We start from the raw sequence: 19381 nt of genomic DNA on the forward strand, positions 1-19381 counted from the left end.
TGCACCAGCTGCCAATGACCTCAACACACTGCTCCCGGCCAAATCCGGGACTTTTCCAATGATCTGCTGGTGGAACTTTGGACCTAGGCCTGCTGCCACTCTAAACCTCAAAGGTGAGGCACTAGAACTGACTGTGCGAATTAATATACATTTATGTGTTTTTCGCCATAGAAGTACTTACATAATTGCGCACAACAGTGAGTTATTTTCTGAACTTTGTATAATCATAAGTAAAAAAGTACTTACCTGTGCACAATCCTCTAGTTCTTAAAAATGAAAAAAAAAATCAATGTTATTTTTTTCAAATTGGTCTCGGATTTATACTCGAGTGTGTGTCTCATTTGTTGCCTCTGCTTACCACTACACTCTGATAAGCCTAACTGCTCGATACCATATAACACACAGAGACAGAAAGAGGCACTGCCGGGTTAATGCCAGCCTCAGATAAACCATCTAAACTCAAAAACCGGTGTGACACCCATTACTGATGCATGGAACAATTTTCCTAGGACCTATAGCTAATTTCAGTCTCACCACCGACTGCTACACTCTCTCCAGGTAAAACAAGGCAATTCCAAAAATTGGAAGAGGTAGGCTCACTCACGTAATGGGAAGTTTTTCATCATTTACCACCTCGTCCCACCCTGGTAAGGTGGTAGTGCCAAGGAGGACTCAACCTCAGGGTGGGGCTGACCTGAGGGAGTTCTTAGAAATTACTTTTTTTTCTCTGAATAAAACTTGGATCCAGTTCAAAGTATAAAAAAGCCTTAGGATAATCCACGAAATATTCTTTATTTAGGTAGTATACTAAGCTTATTTAAAAACTGTAAGGTGTTGTCAGAGGACATATATGGTTACTATGACCATTACGTGCTACTGACTTTACTTGCCAACTTGTTTCTGCCCAACTATTTGAGCCGAACGGTCTCGGGCATTCATCATGGCTAGGTCTAAGTATACCCTCACCAATAAACTAATTGTGCAGAGTACGAAAGAAAGTATATAGAGAGGACCTACCTCTCCTATAGTTAAAACATAAGGCACATTAACCTACTAAGGGGGGGGGGAGATAAAGAAACATATGTAGCAACTGTGGTACAAAGAGACATACAGTGCAGCCCATAATGGGAAACTTCCCATCATGGCAGTGTAGTTTTTTTTCTGCACAATGAAAGTTTCTGACAAAAACTTAAAAGCAACAACAAACATGACACAGTGACAGAAATGCAATCATTCAAGCAGAGAACGCATGCAATTGTAAAAACACACGTGACTGCAGGGACACCATATGTCATCCCTAAACAAATTTTATTCATTACTTAATGTATAAAGGCTAATCGCCTCATGGTCTGTTCAGGGTGGATGCCTCCTAGAGTCACACTCTATGGGTGTGATCCCATTACAGAGTAAAAGTAGAAATGGGGGGGGGGAGGGAGAAAAATGATAACAGACAAATGAGTAAACACAGTTATGCCTTATGTTAGCTCAAAGCAGAGGGTGAGGTGTGGCGCAGTGGTCCAATGCCTGACTCTGGAGTACGGGGCCCGCGGTTCGATCCCCGCGCCAGCTCAGCATCATGTGACTCTGGGCAATAACTCACTTTATTTTTCCCGACGGGCCCAAGCGCTTTTAAACCCTTGAGGGGTGATACGTTTGTGCTTTACAAATACAAATGATTATTATTGTGAACTATTATTATTATTATAACGGTATCGGATAGTATAGTATGCGTTAAAAACAGTTGCGCACCTTCTCTAAATTGTTTTTATTCCAAGTAACTATTTGAATCAAGGTAGAGTGTCCCTGTCGGTCCTACCATGCCCCCGTAGAACAACCAACTAGTACCAACCGAATGGACCAAACAGCTACTGCTATTTGAAGGCAAAAGCGGGACTCCCTTTTCTGTTGATTGACCATTATTTAACAGTCACCACCTGTTTATCACCAGGAGAGGTGGTAAACAATTACAAGGTTCTCACAAAAGACCCAACCAAAAAACTACAGATTGAGGCAGAGTTCCTTGTAGCTGATAATCCGTGTAAGCCAAATTTATATGCGCTGCCAAAAATTCACAAACAGCAGGACACAGTTCCCAAACGCCCCATTGTTTCAGGGATTGGCTCAATCTTGGAACCTTTATCAACATTTGTTGATTGGTATTCAAGTTCATTAGTAGTTGAAATGCCCTCATACATAAAGGACACTAAACATCTACTGAACACCCTACAAGGAATACATTTTGATCCTGAGATAAAGTACATGATAGGATTAGATGTGGATGCTCTGTACACGAGTATTCCACAGGATGAAAGCTTGAAAGCTACTGAAGAACTCTTACTTTAGAGCCCATAGCATTGGAAATCCCCAATTGAATTTATTATGACGCCTGCGACTCTCGCACTAAAAAGAAACTACTTTGAGGGGACAATTTATGACCAACAGCACAGCACTTCTATGGGCACTACATTTGCCCCGAGCTTGGCATGTCTTTACGTATACCAGTTCAAGCAGGAATACATATGGACTAACAAACCCTATAATGAGCACGTGATGTTATGGAACAGATACCTCAATGACATGTTTATAATATGACGTGGCTTGCAGAAAAATGCAGAGGAGTTTGTTGATTGGATTAGCAAACAAAATACCTTCTTGGGGTTTAATTTGACAATGAGTAATCAGCAATTACCTTTTCTAGACCTCATGATAGGTAATGGGGGAACATTGACAACAGTGGTATATACTAAACCCACAGATAAGAACAATTTGCTTACTTTCATAGCAGCCACCCTCGTGCACTCAGGAAAAACCTACCTGTAGGTCAATTCCTGTGAATCAGGCGTAACTGTTCTAAGTTGGCTGGTTACAAAGTTGAAGCTAATCTGTTGAGCAAGAGAGTGATGGACCGGGGTGACCCCTGATGTCCAGAAATGAAAACAGAAAAGAGAACCTGACATAGCAACAGAGATAACTTGCTAGTAGATAACAGAGGGGAATCACATCAACTAATTTGTGTAAGCACGCACACCAACACTTCCAATGCAGTGAAAGGATCATAACTATGAACTGGCGGATTCTAAACAGCAACTGACTCAATTTCGAGGGCCCTACGTTTTGTTTTCAGTCACAACACTAGCATTAGATACAGGGTCATCCGGGCAAGACCTAGACCTAAGGACAGACATGTGCGGAACACATTATGGGGTCTACCACCAGTCGCGGTCCGTGCAGGTAACAGCAGTGGGGCAGTGGGGCCGGGTTGAGAGGGATTTCGACGGACGATGCAGATGAAAAATGAAATAAATAATTAATTTTCTCTCATTATCGTCCGTTGGAATCCCCCTCAACCTGGTCCCACCGCTCTTACCTGCACGGACCGCGGCTGTCTACCACAGATAAAGGGGCATTTTCTGTTTGGCCAGTGCTTTGATTGTACACTTGACACACATACCACGAACATTGATCTAGGACTAGAGTACCCATGGTAACAAAGGAGTCACACGAATTGCAATTCTATAAATGTAATTTTCATGATTGTGTGACTCTGTGAGTTAATTATGTAGATATGACTACTAGAGAGATCAAATAGAGGATTACTGGATATTGCAGCACTGTTAGGTATCAATGTATGGCAACTAAAATGACCTCTCACTTTGTACAGGCTGGGCATTTTGAAAATGATTTGAGGACGACAGTATTTTAGCGCTTAATACAAAAAAGGAATATGACCAAACCCCTACTGGAACAGGAACAAAGGTGGGTCTATAGATTAGGAACCGATCAAAATGGTCTTAATGATGAGATCCTTCGGACTTTACTAAATTCAACATGAAAGAATAAAATAAGGGCCCAGTGTTATCTCCAAGGATCTGCACTGTGTAATCATTTTAATAAATTTGCTAATTTACTACCTCATGAGGGCTGTGCTGCTGATAGCATGATTATGGATGTCATTGAAGAAAAGTGATAAAGGTGGCACTATCAGGCATGCCCTGAATCTAGTATAATATAAAAGTATTGTAGGTGGTATTAAAGATCCCCAAGGAAAAGAAAACAATGAAGTATGTTAAATATAAAAAAAAATCAACAGAAACAACAGGCATATGTCAGTATGACACGTATATTAGCAAGTATAGGGTGGTAACCTCAGTTACTTCTTCCCCAGCTGAGGAATATGTATGTGTAAAATCTATGGCGCCAGACCACAGATGACTGCTTGGGAGAGAAAAGAGAAATAAATTTCCCAAACTTCTAAGAGGGGCGCATGCAATCCGATGCAAGCATATGGGATGACTTCGCAGCATGCACGGGACCCGCTATCGCGTGGAATCCTTGGAAAACATGGGTAGCTGACTAGATGTAACGGAGGCAGAGCATCCTTGGCGTATTAAGTGGACTACGAGATTCTTTATCGCTAACAAGCAAGATAAAGAGGAAGGTCTCTTACTAGTAAGTGATATGTATGAGATCTTCATCAGGTTTAGAAAGGGGATGCCAATAAACTAGCTCACAAATGGAGTATAATATTGGGGGAAGAGGTTACAGATAGCAATATTGAGCAAAGTCTAAGGGTATTAAAGCAGTCTGTACACACAACCAATCTGCAAATGCAGCATTTTCGGACTATCTGTACTTTGTATCATACACCAGAGAAAATAGCTAAATTGACCAATATTGGCACAGCTAGTACCCCAACAAAATGCCCGAAATGTGACCTTTTTGCTGCGAATATGAGACATATTTTCGTAGAATGTCCTAAGTTGGATGAATTTTGGCAACAGGTAGGCCAAATTCTCTCTTAGAAGTTAGGGATTGACTTTTCCCCTACGAAGAAGGACAATGTGTTGGGGCCTGACAGGTTTAGTCATAGACAGAACCGGCTATTATTGATTTTGTTGGTAATAGCTAGTTTGCCGATTGCCCGAGTTTGGATCAGTCCGCAACCCCCAAATATGAATGATTGGTGGAGGCTGATGAGACATATGCAATGGAATATACTTTGGCGAATACAAGGGGAACTCAAGCCTTGAATAAACTAAAATCTATATGGAGACTTCTATCATAATGCTTTAATTGGAATTAGGAACGAGGATGTCTAAGTATCTACTGCCTTTTGCTGTTGGGTTTTTGTTTTCTTTTTCTCTTGCGCTCTTTATCCTTTTCCCTTTAAAAAAAATGATCTTCTTTTTCCTTCATTTTAGCCCTTTTTTGTATTTTATTGTAAATGCTGACCTGTTGATGAATAAAGATATTAAAGAAAAAAGTAAGTGGCCACTAACAAGTATTATTTGATATATTTGTTGTAGAGTGACTACAGAGACGGGCCCTCGGGCCTGTCCTTTTAAGGGGTGACATTGGATGCCCTTTTGAGCAAGCATAGCTATAAGATTGGTTCATAGCATGCTCCACGAGTGAATTATGTGTGTAATAATTCAATAGAGATGCTCACAATGCCTTACCGACTCACGGCATTTTATTTAGCATGTTAAGAAGCAGTGTGTCTGTCCATCAGCCACTACAAAAGTGTGAACGAGGCTTGCGTTTTAGGTTTGTAATACTGCATCTATAATGCATGATCCATTTGTCGATCTCTCTTCTCTCTTTGAAAAACAGTTATTAATAGAAGCTCCTATGACAAGCAAGTAAGCCTGTGTGTTTTTATGTTGTTTGCCTTAAAGATCACTGACTAGTTGGACTAGGGATATGGGACATAGTGATGAATAGAGAGTGGGTTACTTAGTATTAGTCCTGATGAAAGCCCCGGACCCTGAGTGGCCTGCAGATCGAGGGCTGAAACATGCCGACAGTAATTATAGAGTAGAGATATAATACCCAAGTTCTAACATCCATGCAGTTTTTTACCCATACCATGGGCACCTTAAAATATAGGGATACAGGGATGCACGCTAGATATTATTATCTTACAGTATCTGGACCCCATCGAAGGAGACATCTTAAGTGCTCCCTAAAATACAGTCAAGCCCATCCCAAGGGACCAGGATGAGACTGGATGATGAAGCATGACACATAGGGTGTGTGAGGGTCACAAATAAAACCCACTAAGGATTTTGGAACTGACGTCAGAGATACAACTTGGATGCACCACATCAGCTGGGCACACATAGATCAATGTCCAGGAGATAATGAATGAACTTCTGGGCAGTTCCAACTTATACTTCCAATGTCAGGCAGTTTGGCAGATGGCCATTCCCATTTAGTGTCCAATACATCATTATAAGTCAAATGTCTACCGAATCGGCCAGAACCATTCTTATCCTCTTCAGAGAGGAGTCTGAAAATGTCATGCCTTCACCTATCCTCGGGTACTGCAGGGACCTCACATTGTGTTTAATCCCATCAGAAGATTTCCTTCTATTCTTCATCACCTTGTTCTGATTTACACTAAACATGGTGTACTGAGAGGAAGGATGCCAGATAAATTATTTTTTACCAAAAACTCGCCTTTCCTTTCATGGATTACTTTGGAATAATCAGTGCATACTGGGTGTTGTAGACTTGCTTTGCTCTAATTTAACCAATTGGACTAAAACACCTGAAAAATAATTAGGAAAAATCAGGACTGTCAAAGTCGTAATATTTGCAGCAGGAACCGTGTTTCCTAACATAGCTTTAATTTCACAAATCACATTTTTCCAGTTTGTTATTCGAAGTTGTTCAACCAAAGAGAAGCTAGTCTATAACTCTCAGAACACACTGAATATCCCAAGACCCAGTAATAATCTGATCCCTTGTTGTATCAGGAATTTTCTTTGTACATCAAAATGGCGGTTGCGAGATTGAACTCCTCAGATTGAAGTGACTTTGCAAGGACATTTGGCTCTCCGACCCACTACACAAATTATTTTCAAGTTATGGCATACTGGAGAGGAGGTCCCATTTAAAATTTACATTTGTTAAAAAATAATGCCCTTGTCTGCACTCCCATTCAACGACCACCTCTTACATGAATGCTGGCTCCACCATGATAAAATTCCAATTCCAAGTGGTCTTATAAAGCGCATGGCGACCCAAACATGAGTTTTCCAGCGCTAACAAGAGACCTGAATGAGGAAGACTGATTTCAGGAAAACAGATACGTTTACAGTTGTTTCCCAAAACTGAGCAAGTTATTTTTTTATCTTTAACCTAATGGTTGTGAATTCCAGAGCCTGGGAGCCAGGTAGGGAAAGGAGCGTCCTCCGCTTCGGAGTCTTTTTATTCTTGCTATAGCCAGAAGAGATGGATTGTTTGATCGTAAGTCCCATGCATTTTGGTAAGGAACAGTGAGTTGCTTCAGAATGTGTGACCTCTGATCATGCTTTACTTTGTGGACTATACAAAAAGACTTAACCTCCATTCTCTTACTTTCAGGTAGCCAGTGAAGGTTGGCCAGCGCCGGTTGTGCTGAATGGAATTTAGGGATATTCAGCAAGACTCTGGCTGCGGCATTTTATATCACCTGTAGTTTTTTACTGACAAACACAGGGCTCACAAGATAAAGAGAATTGCCATAGTCGAGACGTGACATAATAAGTTCTTGGATGGCAATTCTACGGATGTCGATGGGACATCATCTGATAGTCTTCCTGAAGGCTCTTAGAACTCCAAAACATGAGTGGCCAATATCTTGGCTTGTGCTGCCATGGTAAGGTTCTTCTCAAATAATAATCCCAGGCTTTAGATCTCATCTTTTGGGGTGGGACGATCGCCCAGACAAAGGCCAAGAGAAATTATTCCAAAGAGAGGGATTATTTTCCACCAGCATAACCTCTGTTTTGTCGCCATTGAGTTTGAGATGGCTGTTATGGATCTGCATTTGTACTTGCTCCATACAGTCCATCAACGTGGCCTCAATTTGTCGAGTATTGCAGGTGAGGGAGATTATCTGTTTTGTCGGCATATGAGACCATTGCAAATCCTGCCGGACAGATGATGTCAGCTAGAGGATGCATATATACATTAAAGAGAGTAGGGATCAGGGAAGAGCCTTGGGGAACTCTGCATTTGAGCTGATGTACTTCTGACAGACAGTGTCCCTCCGAAATTGAAAGCTTCTGTTTGCCAAGAAGGAAACAAGCCAGCTCAGTGCTTTATCCTGGAGTTGGCACATCCCCAACTTTTGTATGGTTAAGGTTGTCTATGTGGAAATTACAAAAATTATCAAATCGGAATGAAAATCACTTTCCCCGTTTCTCTGAGTGCACTGCTCACAGCACCCGATACCACCAGTTATAATTTTTGCCAATACTTCCTCCTTGGAGAACACCTAAACCCCACTTTTAAAATTGTTGTAAAATCAAAATTATTTCTGACCAACGTTACAGGCCCAGTTGGCTTTAAAATTGACCGTTTGTCAAAACATTCCCAAAATTCCCTTAGTCTAGGAGATCTCCCAGCCATGAAGTAATGTTTAAATCACAGCACATTATCAATAATGTAACTGGACATATGTGCTTTAGAAACCACTATTTACCATAATAGATTCCCAAAATGATTTTGGGGCAGGACCCTGGAAGTTGACTAATGCTGCTGACCCAAAGCGTTCATCAATCGCTATCTATGGTTAAATTCCTTGAGAAACATTATCCTCAACTCATGGAAAATGTGCTTTAAATCGTAATCCACTCAGACCAAAGGTACTTTCCTGATGATGTCCTTTAAAATTAGTTCTCACAAAATGACCAATATTTTTCTCCAGGATGTACCAGTCCTTTAAAAACATAGACATTTCCAATGGGAGAGGACCAGTATTTTCCCATTTGAAAAGTCTTTTCATTTGCAGTACTGGGTCTTCAGGTCAGGTCCTGTGTAAGCTGGCCTTTTAAATTCCTGGTCTCACCAGAGATGATGGCTCACCATACACTGTTCTGACATACCAAAAGTACCAAGAGGAAGACCCACCCAACTGCTCAGAAATGATGTTGTCATTTCCTACTCATTTTTTGACCAATGTAACTGGCTCTAGATACCTTAAAATGATCAAATTATTTAAAAACAAAACGTCCAAAGTAATTTGCTTGTGGTCCCCATATCCACTTTGGACCGATGTTACTGAGCTGGTGTGCTCCAAAGGGCTAATTGCATCCTAGAATGTGCCAATCCTTCCTAGTGAATGAACACCAACCTCCCCCAAACCCTTGTAAATCATTGTTCAAAAGATATCCACTGGTAACCGAAACTATTGGCCCAAAGGACTTCAAAGTGAAACATTTACCAGCCCCTCTCACACCAAGAAAGTGATCTCCTTATCATACCGGCTTCAACATTTTTAATTGTCAATTGTGCTTTAAAGTACGTACCACTGTTCCAAAATGATTTCCAAGGGCGTTCCGTATCAGCCTCTCCCACCCTACCCTCCGAAGGAGCTTGCAGCTTTTTACAAATAGCGCCCCCCATTTTGAAAATTGACCGGTATGAGAATAAACTGTTGCACAACACGCCCCACCTTTCACTTTCATGTCCATCAGAATTTGGAATCCACATCATGCTAGACGCTTTTCACCATACAAAATATAATTTTCCTTATGACACGCTGAGTCGGACAATCCAGACATGGACTTGTGATCCGCAGATTACACCCTAATTTCTGCAGTGGGCATATTTATCCCCTGAGCTATCAGACTAGAGCACACTCATGGTTGTTTATATATCTTCATTTTCATGCTCACTTCCCTGGTTGGTGAACCTACAGGAGATATTCAATGCACCACCTCGATTATCGTCACTTGTGGAGCTGCATTACAGACATGCCACACACAATGCGTGCTGTGTGGAAGTGACCCCGAGCATTCACAGACCCTCTTTATTTAACACTGGCGGGATCCATGGTGCGTATAACCAAAGAGTCATACGAGCCTGGTGGTTCCCTACACTCACCTCAAGATGCTTCTGGTGTTGCTGACCCTCACTGAAGGCGGGTTGGTGGGAACGTTCATCTTGGGTCAGCTCGCCTCAAACCACGATCTGTCACGTCAAGCAGTGGATGTGACCTGTGGAAACAAGAAAGAGGATGACTGATGAACACAGCTCTGTGTGCCGTAGACAGCATCTACTGTCATATTTTCTGACAGCACACTATGTTAACACATTGGTTCTGAAATCTGCACACAGCCACAAACATGATTGTACATTTACCTCTTGAGATGCACACACAAACAAGTGTGCCCGAATTACAGTAAATGATCTACGCACATACCGTCTGTACATGCCTACTGTTGTAGGTGATGTGATTTTGAAATGTGGCTAGGTCAGACCTTGCGCAATACCATTATTATAGTCAGGATACCAATAGTATCTAGAGGGTGCTTGAGGGAACAGCTAGGAGACGGCCGCACACGTATCCAAAAATCCTCTGTTACCAAAGGTACACAAAGAACAAATATAAAACAAAATCTCGATCCCAAGCAAAAGGCAAACGAGTAATCCAAGTTATATCATCAGGAAATCAAGCCAAGAAAGTATCAGTCCAAATCTTGTGTGTGAATATTCTTCTTTATTTTCTCATCCTGTTCACAACCGTAGATGTATTACACATGGTTCATGACAGCAGATAGGCGTAGTTGGTGTAGCCAAAATGTAGCCAACACGTGTTTCGTCTTGGGTATATCACCCAATGACTTCCTCCGGGCTACAATAACAATAATAAGAAACATACACTCGGATGGTGTTCAGTGTTGCTTGTACACGGATAGTTATTGCTTAAATGACAATCAGCTAGACGTTGAAATTGTCTTGCACAAGCAGAGTCCATAGGAAGATATAGGAAAATCAGAGGAGAAGACCATCAGAAGATCCACCCAGTGAAGAAATAGGGGGATTTAGGGGAGTGCAAGAGACAAAGAGGTCACAGAGGAATTATAGGGTTGAGGGTTAAAGATAACGTGCCGTTAAGTGTCAAATAATATTGTCAACTAAAAGAAATAGTGTTCGTCCAGCCAGATCGTTGTGCACAAACTCAAACAACACAGAGTAATTATAAGTGAGCAAACAGACACCCAATATGTGCGGTATTCTGAATACACAGGATGGAGGATATCCCATCATGAAGAGAAGGAATAAGGAGAATTATCTGTTGGGTATACTCTTATGTTACCAATGACATATGTTTATATGCATTTTGGAACGCACCTCTGGAGCACTTTACCTTAGGTGCTGATATTGGAAATGGTACCATTTAATTGAGTTATACGTACCTAGTGACCCTACTTTTTGTACGAGCTCTCACAGGTACAAGGGTACTGCTATAGTTGGGCTTAGTCTGGACGGGCTTCGCAAAACCATCTCTCCAAATTTCTTTTTCTCCTTTCCGGTAGACCCATGATGAATGGGACCACTTACAGGTTTTGCCTGGATTCTGGCAGAACTGCTTTTGAATTCACGTTTTGTGAGTGACATATTTGTGCTTCATAGAAATTCTCCTTATTCCTTCTCTTCGTGATGGGATGTCCTCTAAAGGGTGCTTGCCAGAATTCTGTTATCTGAGGGCCAGCCCGGGTCATATGCAGGAAATCTGCATCCTGTGTCTTACACAGGGGCACACCTTATCTGTCCCATGGATCTTGTTTAGTTTGTGTGGAGTGAGGTAGGTCATGTGTAAGTAGTTGAAGTGGGTGTTACGGAATCTGGTGTTTTGGGACACCTTGTGTATGCTCCAGAAACCTATTCTATTTCTTGTCTCGCACTTCGTGACCCAACCCATCTTCCCACATGCGCTGGAGTTGTGACAAGTCAACCTTGGTCATATGCAATGCCAATTTGTATAAATTGGGCCATGCCCAAAGATAAAGAAGACCTGCATACTTATACCCATTCTATACATAACTTCTTTCTCGATAATGGCTTCCACATGTTGGCTGTTACAAAGAAGTAACTCCATAATTTTTCAGTGCAAGATATAACCAGTTTCTTCCCCCAGACTAGAGTAAAGGTTTTGGGTTAGCACTGTTCCATCTGAATTCGCTTTTAATTCAAGATAGATCTTACAAGTTATTTGGGTATCTCGTATCCAAGGCAGAAATTGTCCCTACCACCGCATTGGCTGTGCTGTAATTTATAACCCTTCCAAGAGAATCCCGATCATCTTCCGGTACATATGGAAGTCATCTCTGAATATGCTCTCATTCTAGGGAATCTGGGCAGTGGCTCATCTGGTATTTACAGTCAAAACATTACGGATGACATGGATAATCTTGGCTTTACGCAGTCGGACAACAAAAATACTCCTAGGGAGACCATAGGGTTGATCATCTGTTTTCCCCATACCAAAACTCCAGCTCCAAGGGTTCGAACAGCTCCCCTTTACCAATAGCCAATCAAATTCTACAATGATTGGGAGCTCGACAGTCAATTTCAGGAACGCCAATTTTCATCTCATCCTCTGACGTATGCCGGTGTGAACACTTAGTGGATTTGATAGAAAAAGCATGACCGAGAAAGAGAAACAACGAGCAAAGAAGGAAAGCAAGAAAGAAGGAAAGCAAGAAAGAAGGAAAGCAACAAAGCAAGAAGGAAGGAAAGCAAGAAAGAAGGAAAGCAAGATAGATAGATAGATAGATAGATAGATCTTGGAAAAAGAAAAAGAGAAGGCTAATATAATAATGTAGAAAGAGATCAAAAGAAAAAAGTATTGAATGTCCGCTACATGTGAACTGATGCTTTTATAAACAGAAATTATTGCCCATTGCTATGTAAGTTGTTCATGGGTGGGCTGATCAAATCAGACACTTACTTTTATTGTTTAATGTTATTTCTAGGTGCAAAAAACAGTATGCGATTGTTTCTGAAACTTTCCTTTATAAAGCTCAATAAAAAGTTTAACACAAAAGAGGCACAGAGAAAAGAAGAGGGCAAGCAGTCTTACAGAAAGAGAAAAAATGTCCACCCACAGAAAGAAGACCTTCTATATGAAAATCCCCACAGTGAAGAAGATGGTCCAAAGATACAGTACAAAGGGAGTACAATAAAACAGATTCAGACAAAGAGAATGTGTTAATAAGAGACTTACAGAAAAATAAATGATAAAATAGGGACCGGTTTTAATTGAGACTTTAAGATGGAGATTCGAGGGAAAAAGTCTAAACTGGTGGTCAAAAAAGAAAGAAGTAAGTAAAGACCCCCAAAATACATTAAAAGATATAGTAAAGGAGAAAAAGAAAAACAGAGAAACAAAAGAGAAACAACAGAAAGTGTAAAAGCAAGACTTACTGAAGGAGAAGCTGCATATGAAAGACTGGCAAAGAAAGGGTAAATGAGCCACCCATACAAATAGTATCAGAGACTCCAAAGAAACAGAAAAGTTAAAAAGAGATTCACGGAAGAGTAAGGAGAACCACTCACGCAGAAAGAGCAATAGAGAGGGGCAAAGAAAAAGTGATTTTACGAGTCAATTCCCTGGAACTGTGAATTAGTCAGGTGATCTCACACCCTTCCTGCTCAGGCCTGAATGCCCCCAGGGCCTCTTCTTCCAACATCAACCAAGGAATCCAACCTGCCAGACCGCACCTTGATAATCTGGCGTCATCACCCTCTCACACTTCTCGATAGTAGGTGAAACTTTACTGAGTGAGGAAGCTGTGGCACAATCTTGTTACACCCTAAGGTGGAACAACAATAAGCCCTAGCTGGGATGACGTCTGCACGCACCAGGCTGTGACAGGGCTCATCCCTGGCATTGCACTACTGACAGTAAGTGAAACATCAAATCGCTTTAAATCTTTGTTTACAGATATGTGCACAGACCAATGCATAACCGTTTCGTCATGATTTATTAAGTGGAATTGTTATGGTTTGCTTGGTTTGTCTTTGTTTTGGAAAATATGCATCCGAAGGAGCTCTGTGGAACATCAGAGCCAGGAGAAGGGGTTACCCTTGCATGGGAGCGTCTGTGCAGGAGGGGATGGGTCGCAAGCTCTCGGGTACCCAGGAAAGCGGCTTCCTACTCCCGTTTGACTTCTTTTGACTTGTCCATTAGGCTCTGTTGGCCAGGGACTTCACCCAGAACATGACCACATCCATGGAAGAGGGTGGCACTGCCAATCTATTCCAGGCTACAAGGAGGATGATGACTGGTGGCAGCTTATTAGTGGGGAAACACAGACCTATTTACTGATACCCTTGGGGTTGAGGCACCCTACTGATGCCCAAGCGTGTGTATCTATCTTGTCTCAAAAAAGACAAATATTTCAGGAGTATGTATTTTGTGTGGCGCGTGTATCGTGCTTCTTGTGTGTTTTGTGAATGGGATACTGTGTGCTAGGGGAAATGTGTCCACTGTGGGCACTGTGATATTGAACAAAATGTTGTTTTTTCTTGAGATTGTTGCTTTTCGTTGTTGCTGACGTGACAACCTACAGAAGGCTTCTGCCACTGGGACATTAGCACTGATCACTCGGATCTCTAGGGAAAGGGGAGTGACCATCTACAGGGCATTTGTCCTGCAACAGAATGTGTGCTCCTTTCCCTCCTGTGTGGTGCTGTGCATCTCGAAGCAATGGAGAGACCTGGTATGAGTTGCCCTTTCCTGACCAACAGATACAGACCAGTTGATGGATGCCCCCCTCCATTCCCTGAAAACACCTGGAAATAAAGCCCAAGAAGCTGTGACTTTGTTTGGACCCGACTTCCTGTGGGCGCCCCCAAAGTAGCATGAACTCTGGTCCTCTTGATGAAATAACTTGACTTCCTCTGAACTTTCTGAATGAGCTCGTGCACGCCCCCAGAGAGAGTTTCCCCCAGGATTGGACTCTACCTGCTGCTTCTTCCTCTCCAGGTCAGGACCAGGCCTGGGATCTACAGAAATATAAATAAATACCAGCATTTGTAAAGTGCACAGCTACCTCCGGAGAGGTGTCCCGGCCCTGGGGGCCATCGGGAAGATTAAGCAAGCTACTGCCCAGAGTCACATGGTGCTGGGCTAACCTATCGCCGGAGCCGGGGATCGAACCGTGAACCCTGTGGTCCGGAGTCAGCTCCCCTGGCCGCTGCGCCACACCTCTTCACACAGAAACCCTGCTGCAACCTGGCTGGTGGGAACAGAACGTTGCCCGGTCCGCTGTCGAACACGCAACTGACATAGAGGGCAAGGAACCAGGCCCAATGGACTACAGCCTGTGTGGAGTTCTTCTCAGCATCCCAAGAAGGCAGAGGACCTACCTTCTGGGACTGCAGGTGGCGTGAACCTGCCCGCCACAGACCACCTTTGATTTTGTGGAAGCCCTTTCTGCTCATTGCTAGCCTGAGCGTGACACTGGCGGTTCAACTTTGCATTATAGGTCGAGCAGTACTATCTGATTGGCTTAGGCCTTCTCCAATGACCCTAGAAGTGTTTGAACAACCTTTGTGCATGTATCATTTAAAAGCGATCACAGTTTAAATCTGCAGAGAGACCCTAGCCCGAAGTACTACTCATCAGTTACGGCTGGTGAACAAAAGAAGGTGACTGTCCAGGTTTAAACATACAGATGCCTGAGAACATCCAAACCTTTCTTCATATGATTATATTGGCCATAGGGCTCGTGTTATTTTTGCTGTGGTGCCTTATATATTTTTACATTTATAACGCAAGCACTGTAACTATGGTTGGGATCACATTTCAGGCTAAAAAAATTACCAGCTTTTTGTGTTCCATCTTATCTTCACTGCCAATCATTTCCTCATTTAGATAAAATACATACTCCTTTAAATAGTAAAATCTCTGATTGGGCATTCAGTGCATTGTGCAATCAGCTGTGTTTTACACTACCTGACTTACAAACCCTGTACAACCTCCTAGAGTAAACATGGACTGAGCACATTCGATAAACTTGGGGAGTCAAGTTAATAATGGGAGTAACTTGGTTATCGAACTGGATTGCAAAAATAGACTGGATCATGGAATGTGAGTGACAAACACAAGTACCTACTACAGGAACTGCACTGCAGCACGGACTCGCCCACAACCCAGAGGGAAGGACTTATAGGAAGGTGGTCGGTTGGGAGTGGGGATCAGTCATAGAAGAGATCAAAGGAGATCAGAGCCTGAGGGACAAGGAAACAACTAAACAGGTGAACAGAGGTATATCAGAGCCTCTGGAGGAGAACATCACAACTTGAGAGACACACGGACACCAGAGCCTATTAGCCAGGAGTGGTTATATGCTGTGGGACAGGAGGACATGATCGCCTGGGGTGAAAGAGGCATCAACGCCTGAGTGAGAGGAGGATTCAGAGCGAAGGCTAATGGATGGATAAATATCAGAGCCTTTCGGACAGAAGAATTTCAGACCTTGAGGATCTCAGTGCCCAATTGGAGGAGGAGGTTGGAGCCATGCTAAAATCTATAGGAGGGATCGGAACCAGGTTGCCACAATGACGTCAGATCATGAGTCATGAGGGACAGAATGCCATCTCAGACTGAGAAGCGAGTGGGTATCGGATCCTGGTAGAGAGGAGCACATCAAAATCTAGGGACAGGAGAACAGAATTTGGGATTACATTGCCTCCTGCCCGATCTCTGTTTCAGGTCATTTGCCTTGGTTGTGCGCCTTTCTCAATGCCAACCAGATTCCCCTGTCACCTCAGAATGTCTCTTGCATCCTCTGCTTCTGGTCACAGGGTTTTCCCATGAAGTCTATGCCTAGAGACTATGTTAGGTGGAACCCAACGAAGACGTTTCAAGCCTTGACTAGCAGAACCACTTTTTGATTGGATCGACCGGCGGAATAATAAATTGTTTACCCCCACGTTTCTCATTCCGTTTCTTTTGAGCGGAACTATTTGGAATTCATTTTCCCATGTGGAAATTCTTCACTATGTCAATATAAGAATATCAGAAACACTTGGAATATTGTGGCACATCATTGACTGGTTGCCCAACTCACTACTGGGGGCGTGTTTCCTTGCAACCTAGGTCCCCTCCCTTCACCCCGTCCTGAGGAAGGCCCATAGCTGAGGTGTTAATCCTCCCTCAACTGCTCCAGGGTCGAAACGTCGACGATCTCCCCCTATTTGGGGGCTGCACCTTTGCTGCCCCCTCCCATTGACCGTCTGTGAAGATGCGGTGACACGGTGACAGACACCTGTAATATATTATGTGAATAACTTTCGGGGCAGGCCCTATGTTTCGCTAAGAGAATTGGACCTTCGCTTAATACAAACTATTGGATTTTCTTCTTAAACTTTCCTGAATTCCTTTCCCCTTTTTCACGTGAGCACTTACCTTTGCACCTTCTTCTTACTGCACCTGGCAGTTACCCCCAGCCTTTACTGTTTCTATTTATACAATGTAAATAAATTGCTAATTAAGTTGCCTCAGACTAATTCGTGTTTAGAATCATTTTTGGGTACTGTAAGAATTGTACATGCATCTGGCTGTTTTTGTGTTTTTATCTTCTCTTCTTTTGCAGGATTGAATCCCATAAACAACAAATAAAGTATTTTTATTTATTGGTATGATTTAGTTATGTCTAGGACCACTTTGTTTTTCTATACCATTTAATACCCAGGTCCTTTGACTTTCGCTGGGTTTGACCCCATTATTTCAATTATGCCTAGAGACTAAGCAGTTTGCAGTGAACCAAATAAAAGCAAACATCACCATTACATGTCATCCTCTTGTGACTGAGCTGTTCACCACAGTATTCAGTAGGAATAACAATGCCGCAGGCTCTTGCAAAACACTGCTTTCAAAAGAAATCAGCTCTGTCAGGAGTTAGTCATGGAGAGACTCCGCCCACGTCCTGAAAACCCTACATCACGAGCCACTTTTCAGGATGTGCTCCATGATTAGACAATTATGAAAGTTCCAAGCAGTGCACTAGGAAAGTCATTTGCATGAACTTCCCGCAAGCTAAATTAGCACTCTCATGCTACTGTGGGCGGAACCACTTAAATGGAGTCTGAGCAAAGCGTCCTTTCTTAAGTTGATGTTCAGAACAGGCCAGGAGAAAGGAGCGCGTTCCATGACAAAGTCTGCCTTCCTTATCACCTCTGCTAGATGGAGCTATTCTAAACAGCAGAAACTGAAGAATCAGATGGGTAGAGCCCCATTCCAAGATGGCTGAACCAGGTTGGGACAAATGGCAATGATTAAGAGCTTTTCTTTCCCATAATTTATTGCATTGTATTTTTTTGTGCTTTATTTTTATAGTGCTTTTTCCCCCTAGATCAGTGGCTCTCAACCTGTGGTCCGGTAACCCCTGAGGATCTGCAACGCCTGCTCAGGAGCTCCACTGTTACTTAGAAAATAAAATACTAACAGGTTGATAAAGTGGATATAAAGAAAGAAGAAAAATATAAAACTGAACATTTTAAAACGTTCTGTAAAAGTGAAGGAATATGAAACTGGAGGCTAAACATTAAGTTGGTGTCCAGAGACTGACTTCTGAGTGCAGTGCAAGAGCATCAAACAAAATATAGTGGGGATGAGAGGTGGCCTCAATTGAATTTAGAAAAGCTCCAACCCTCCTATTATAAATAAAACAGTGTTTTTTTCAATATATTTGTGAATTAAATTAAATATTTCTTTATTTGTGCATTTTTTTGATGAATGTGCCTTTCTGTACACTTATGTGTTTGTCCCCGGACTCCAATAACTCAGTGGCGGTCCCTGGATTCCAATAATAAGTCATAGAGGGGGGTCCCTGGATTCCGCTAATGATTACATTGGGATCCACAGAAGTCAGACGGTTAAGAACCACTGCCCAAGATGGTTAGCACGGTACTCTGAGGGCGCGTGCCTGTTAAATAGTCTGTATGGGTAGAGTAGATACCTAGTGCGAATAGCTTGTTTTTGTCACTGAGCCCAAGCATGAATTTGAAGCAAAAAGGAGTTAGAGGTGCTGCCATGCATATTTGATACTGCAGTCTAGGATTAGTGGGAGAACAGTTTAGTAGAGAACAATGGGCAGTTTGGTTAAGCCTGTTAAAATTAATTTCAATTCTAGTGTGACTTAGAAGACAAAACATAGCAAGAGGAGTCAAGAAAGTCATACATTTTCCAGTGGTTCGAATAGTGCACATACTTTAATTACATGTCAGATTTAGTTGGCCTTAGAAGAAAAGGCGTTATAAGAGCAAAGCACTATTCAACAACGTTTTCCCATGGCCACATTCATGGAGACACGGATAGTTTAGGATACTTTTCAAGCGGCCCGGTTAATGCACACACAGACAGTATATGTTCTGAGGAGTCCACTCAAAAGCGGCAATGAGAAACACATAGTAATCAGAATTCTATAGCTGGCCATGGTATGTGATCAGAGTAGGAGTGCACCCAGGAGCAACCCATAGGAATGGGAGTTATGTAACTTGCCATGGTATGCGATTTCAGGGGTCCTGTCAGGAGCAGCAGGGAGTGACCAATTGGAATGATCAATACAACCAGCCATGGCATCTGCTACAAGCC

At 42.4% G+C, this 19381-nt stretch overlaps 1 protein-coding gene across 1 annotated transcript in view; it reads right to left on the reverse strand.

Moving 5' to 3' along the window:
• Positions 1–19381, reverse strand: part of RASSF4 (Ras association domain family member 4) — a 172272-nt gene that overhangs the window by 131164 nt on the left and 21727 nt on the right. The window contains exon 2 of the mRNA XM_078642761.1: positions 9877–9989. Within this exon, the coding sequence (XP_078498887.1) occupies positions 9877–9935 (59 nt within the window). The 5' untranslated portion in view covers positions 9936–9989. The remainder of the gene's footprint in view (positions 1–9876; positions 9990–19381) is intronic.

Source organism: Lissotriton helveticus, chromosome 5_1 (genome assembly GCF_964261635.1).
Source record: "Lissotriton helveticus chromosome 5_1, aLisHel1.1, whole genome shotgun sequence".
In the NCBI taxonomy this organism is placed as follows: domain Eukaryota; kingdom Metazoa; phylum Chordata; class Amphibia; order Caudata; family Salamandridae; genus Lissotriton; species Lissotriton helveticus.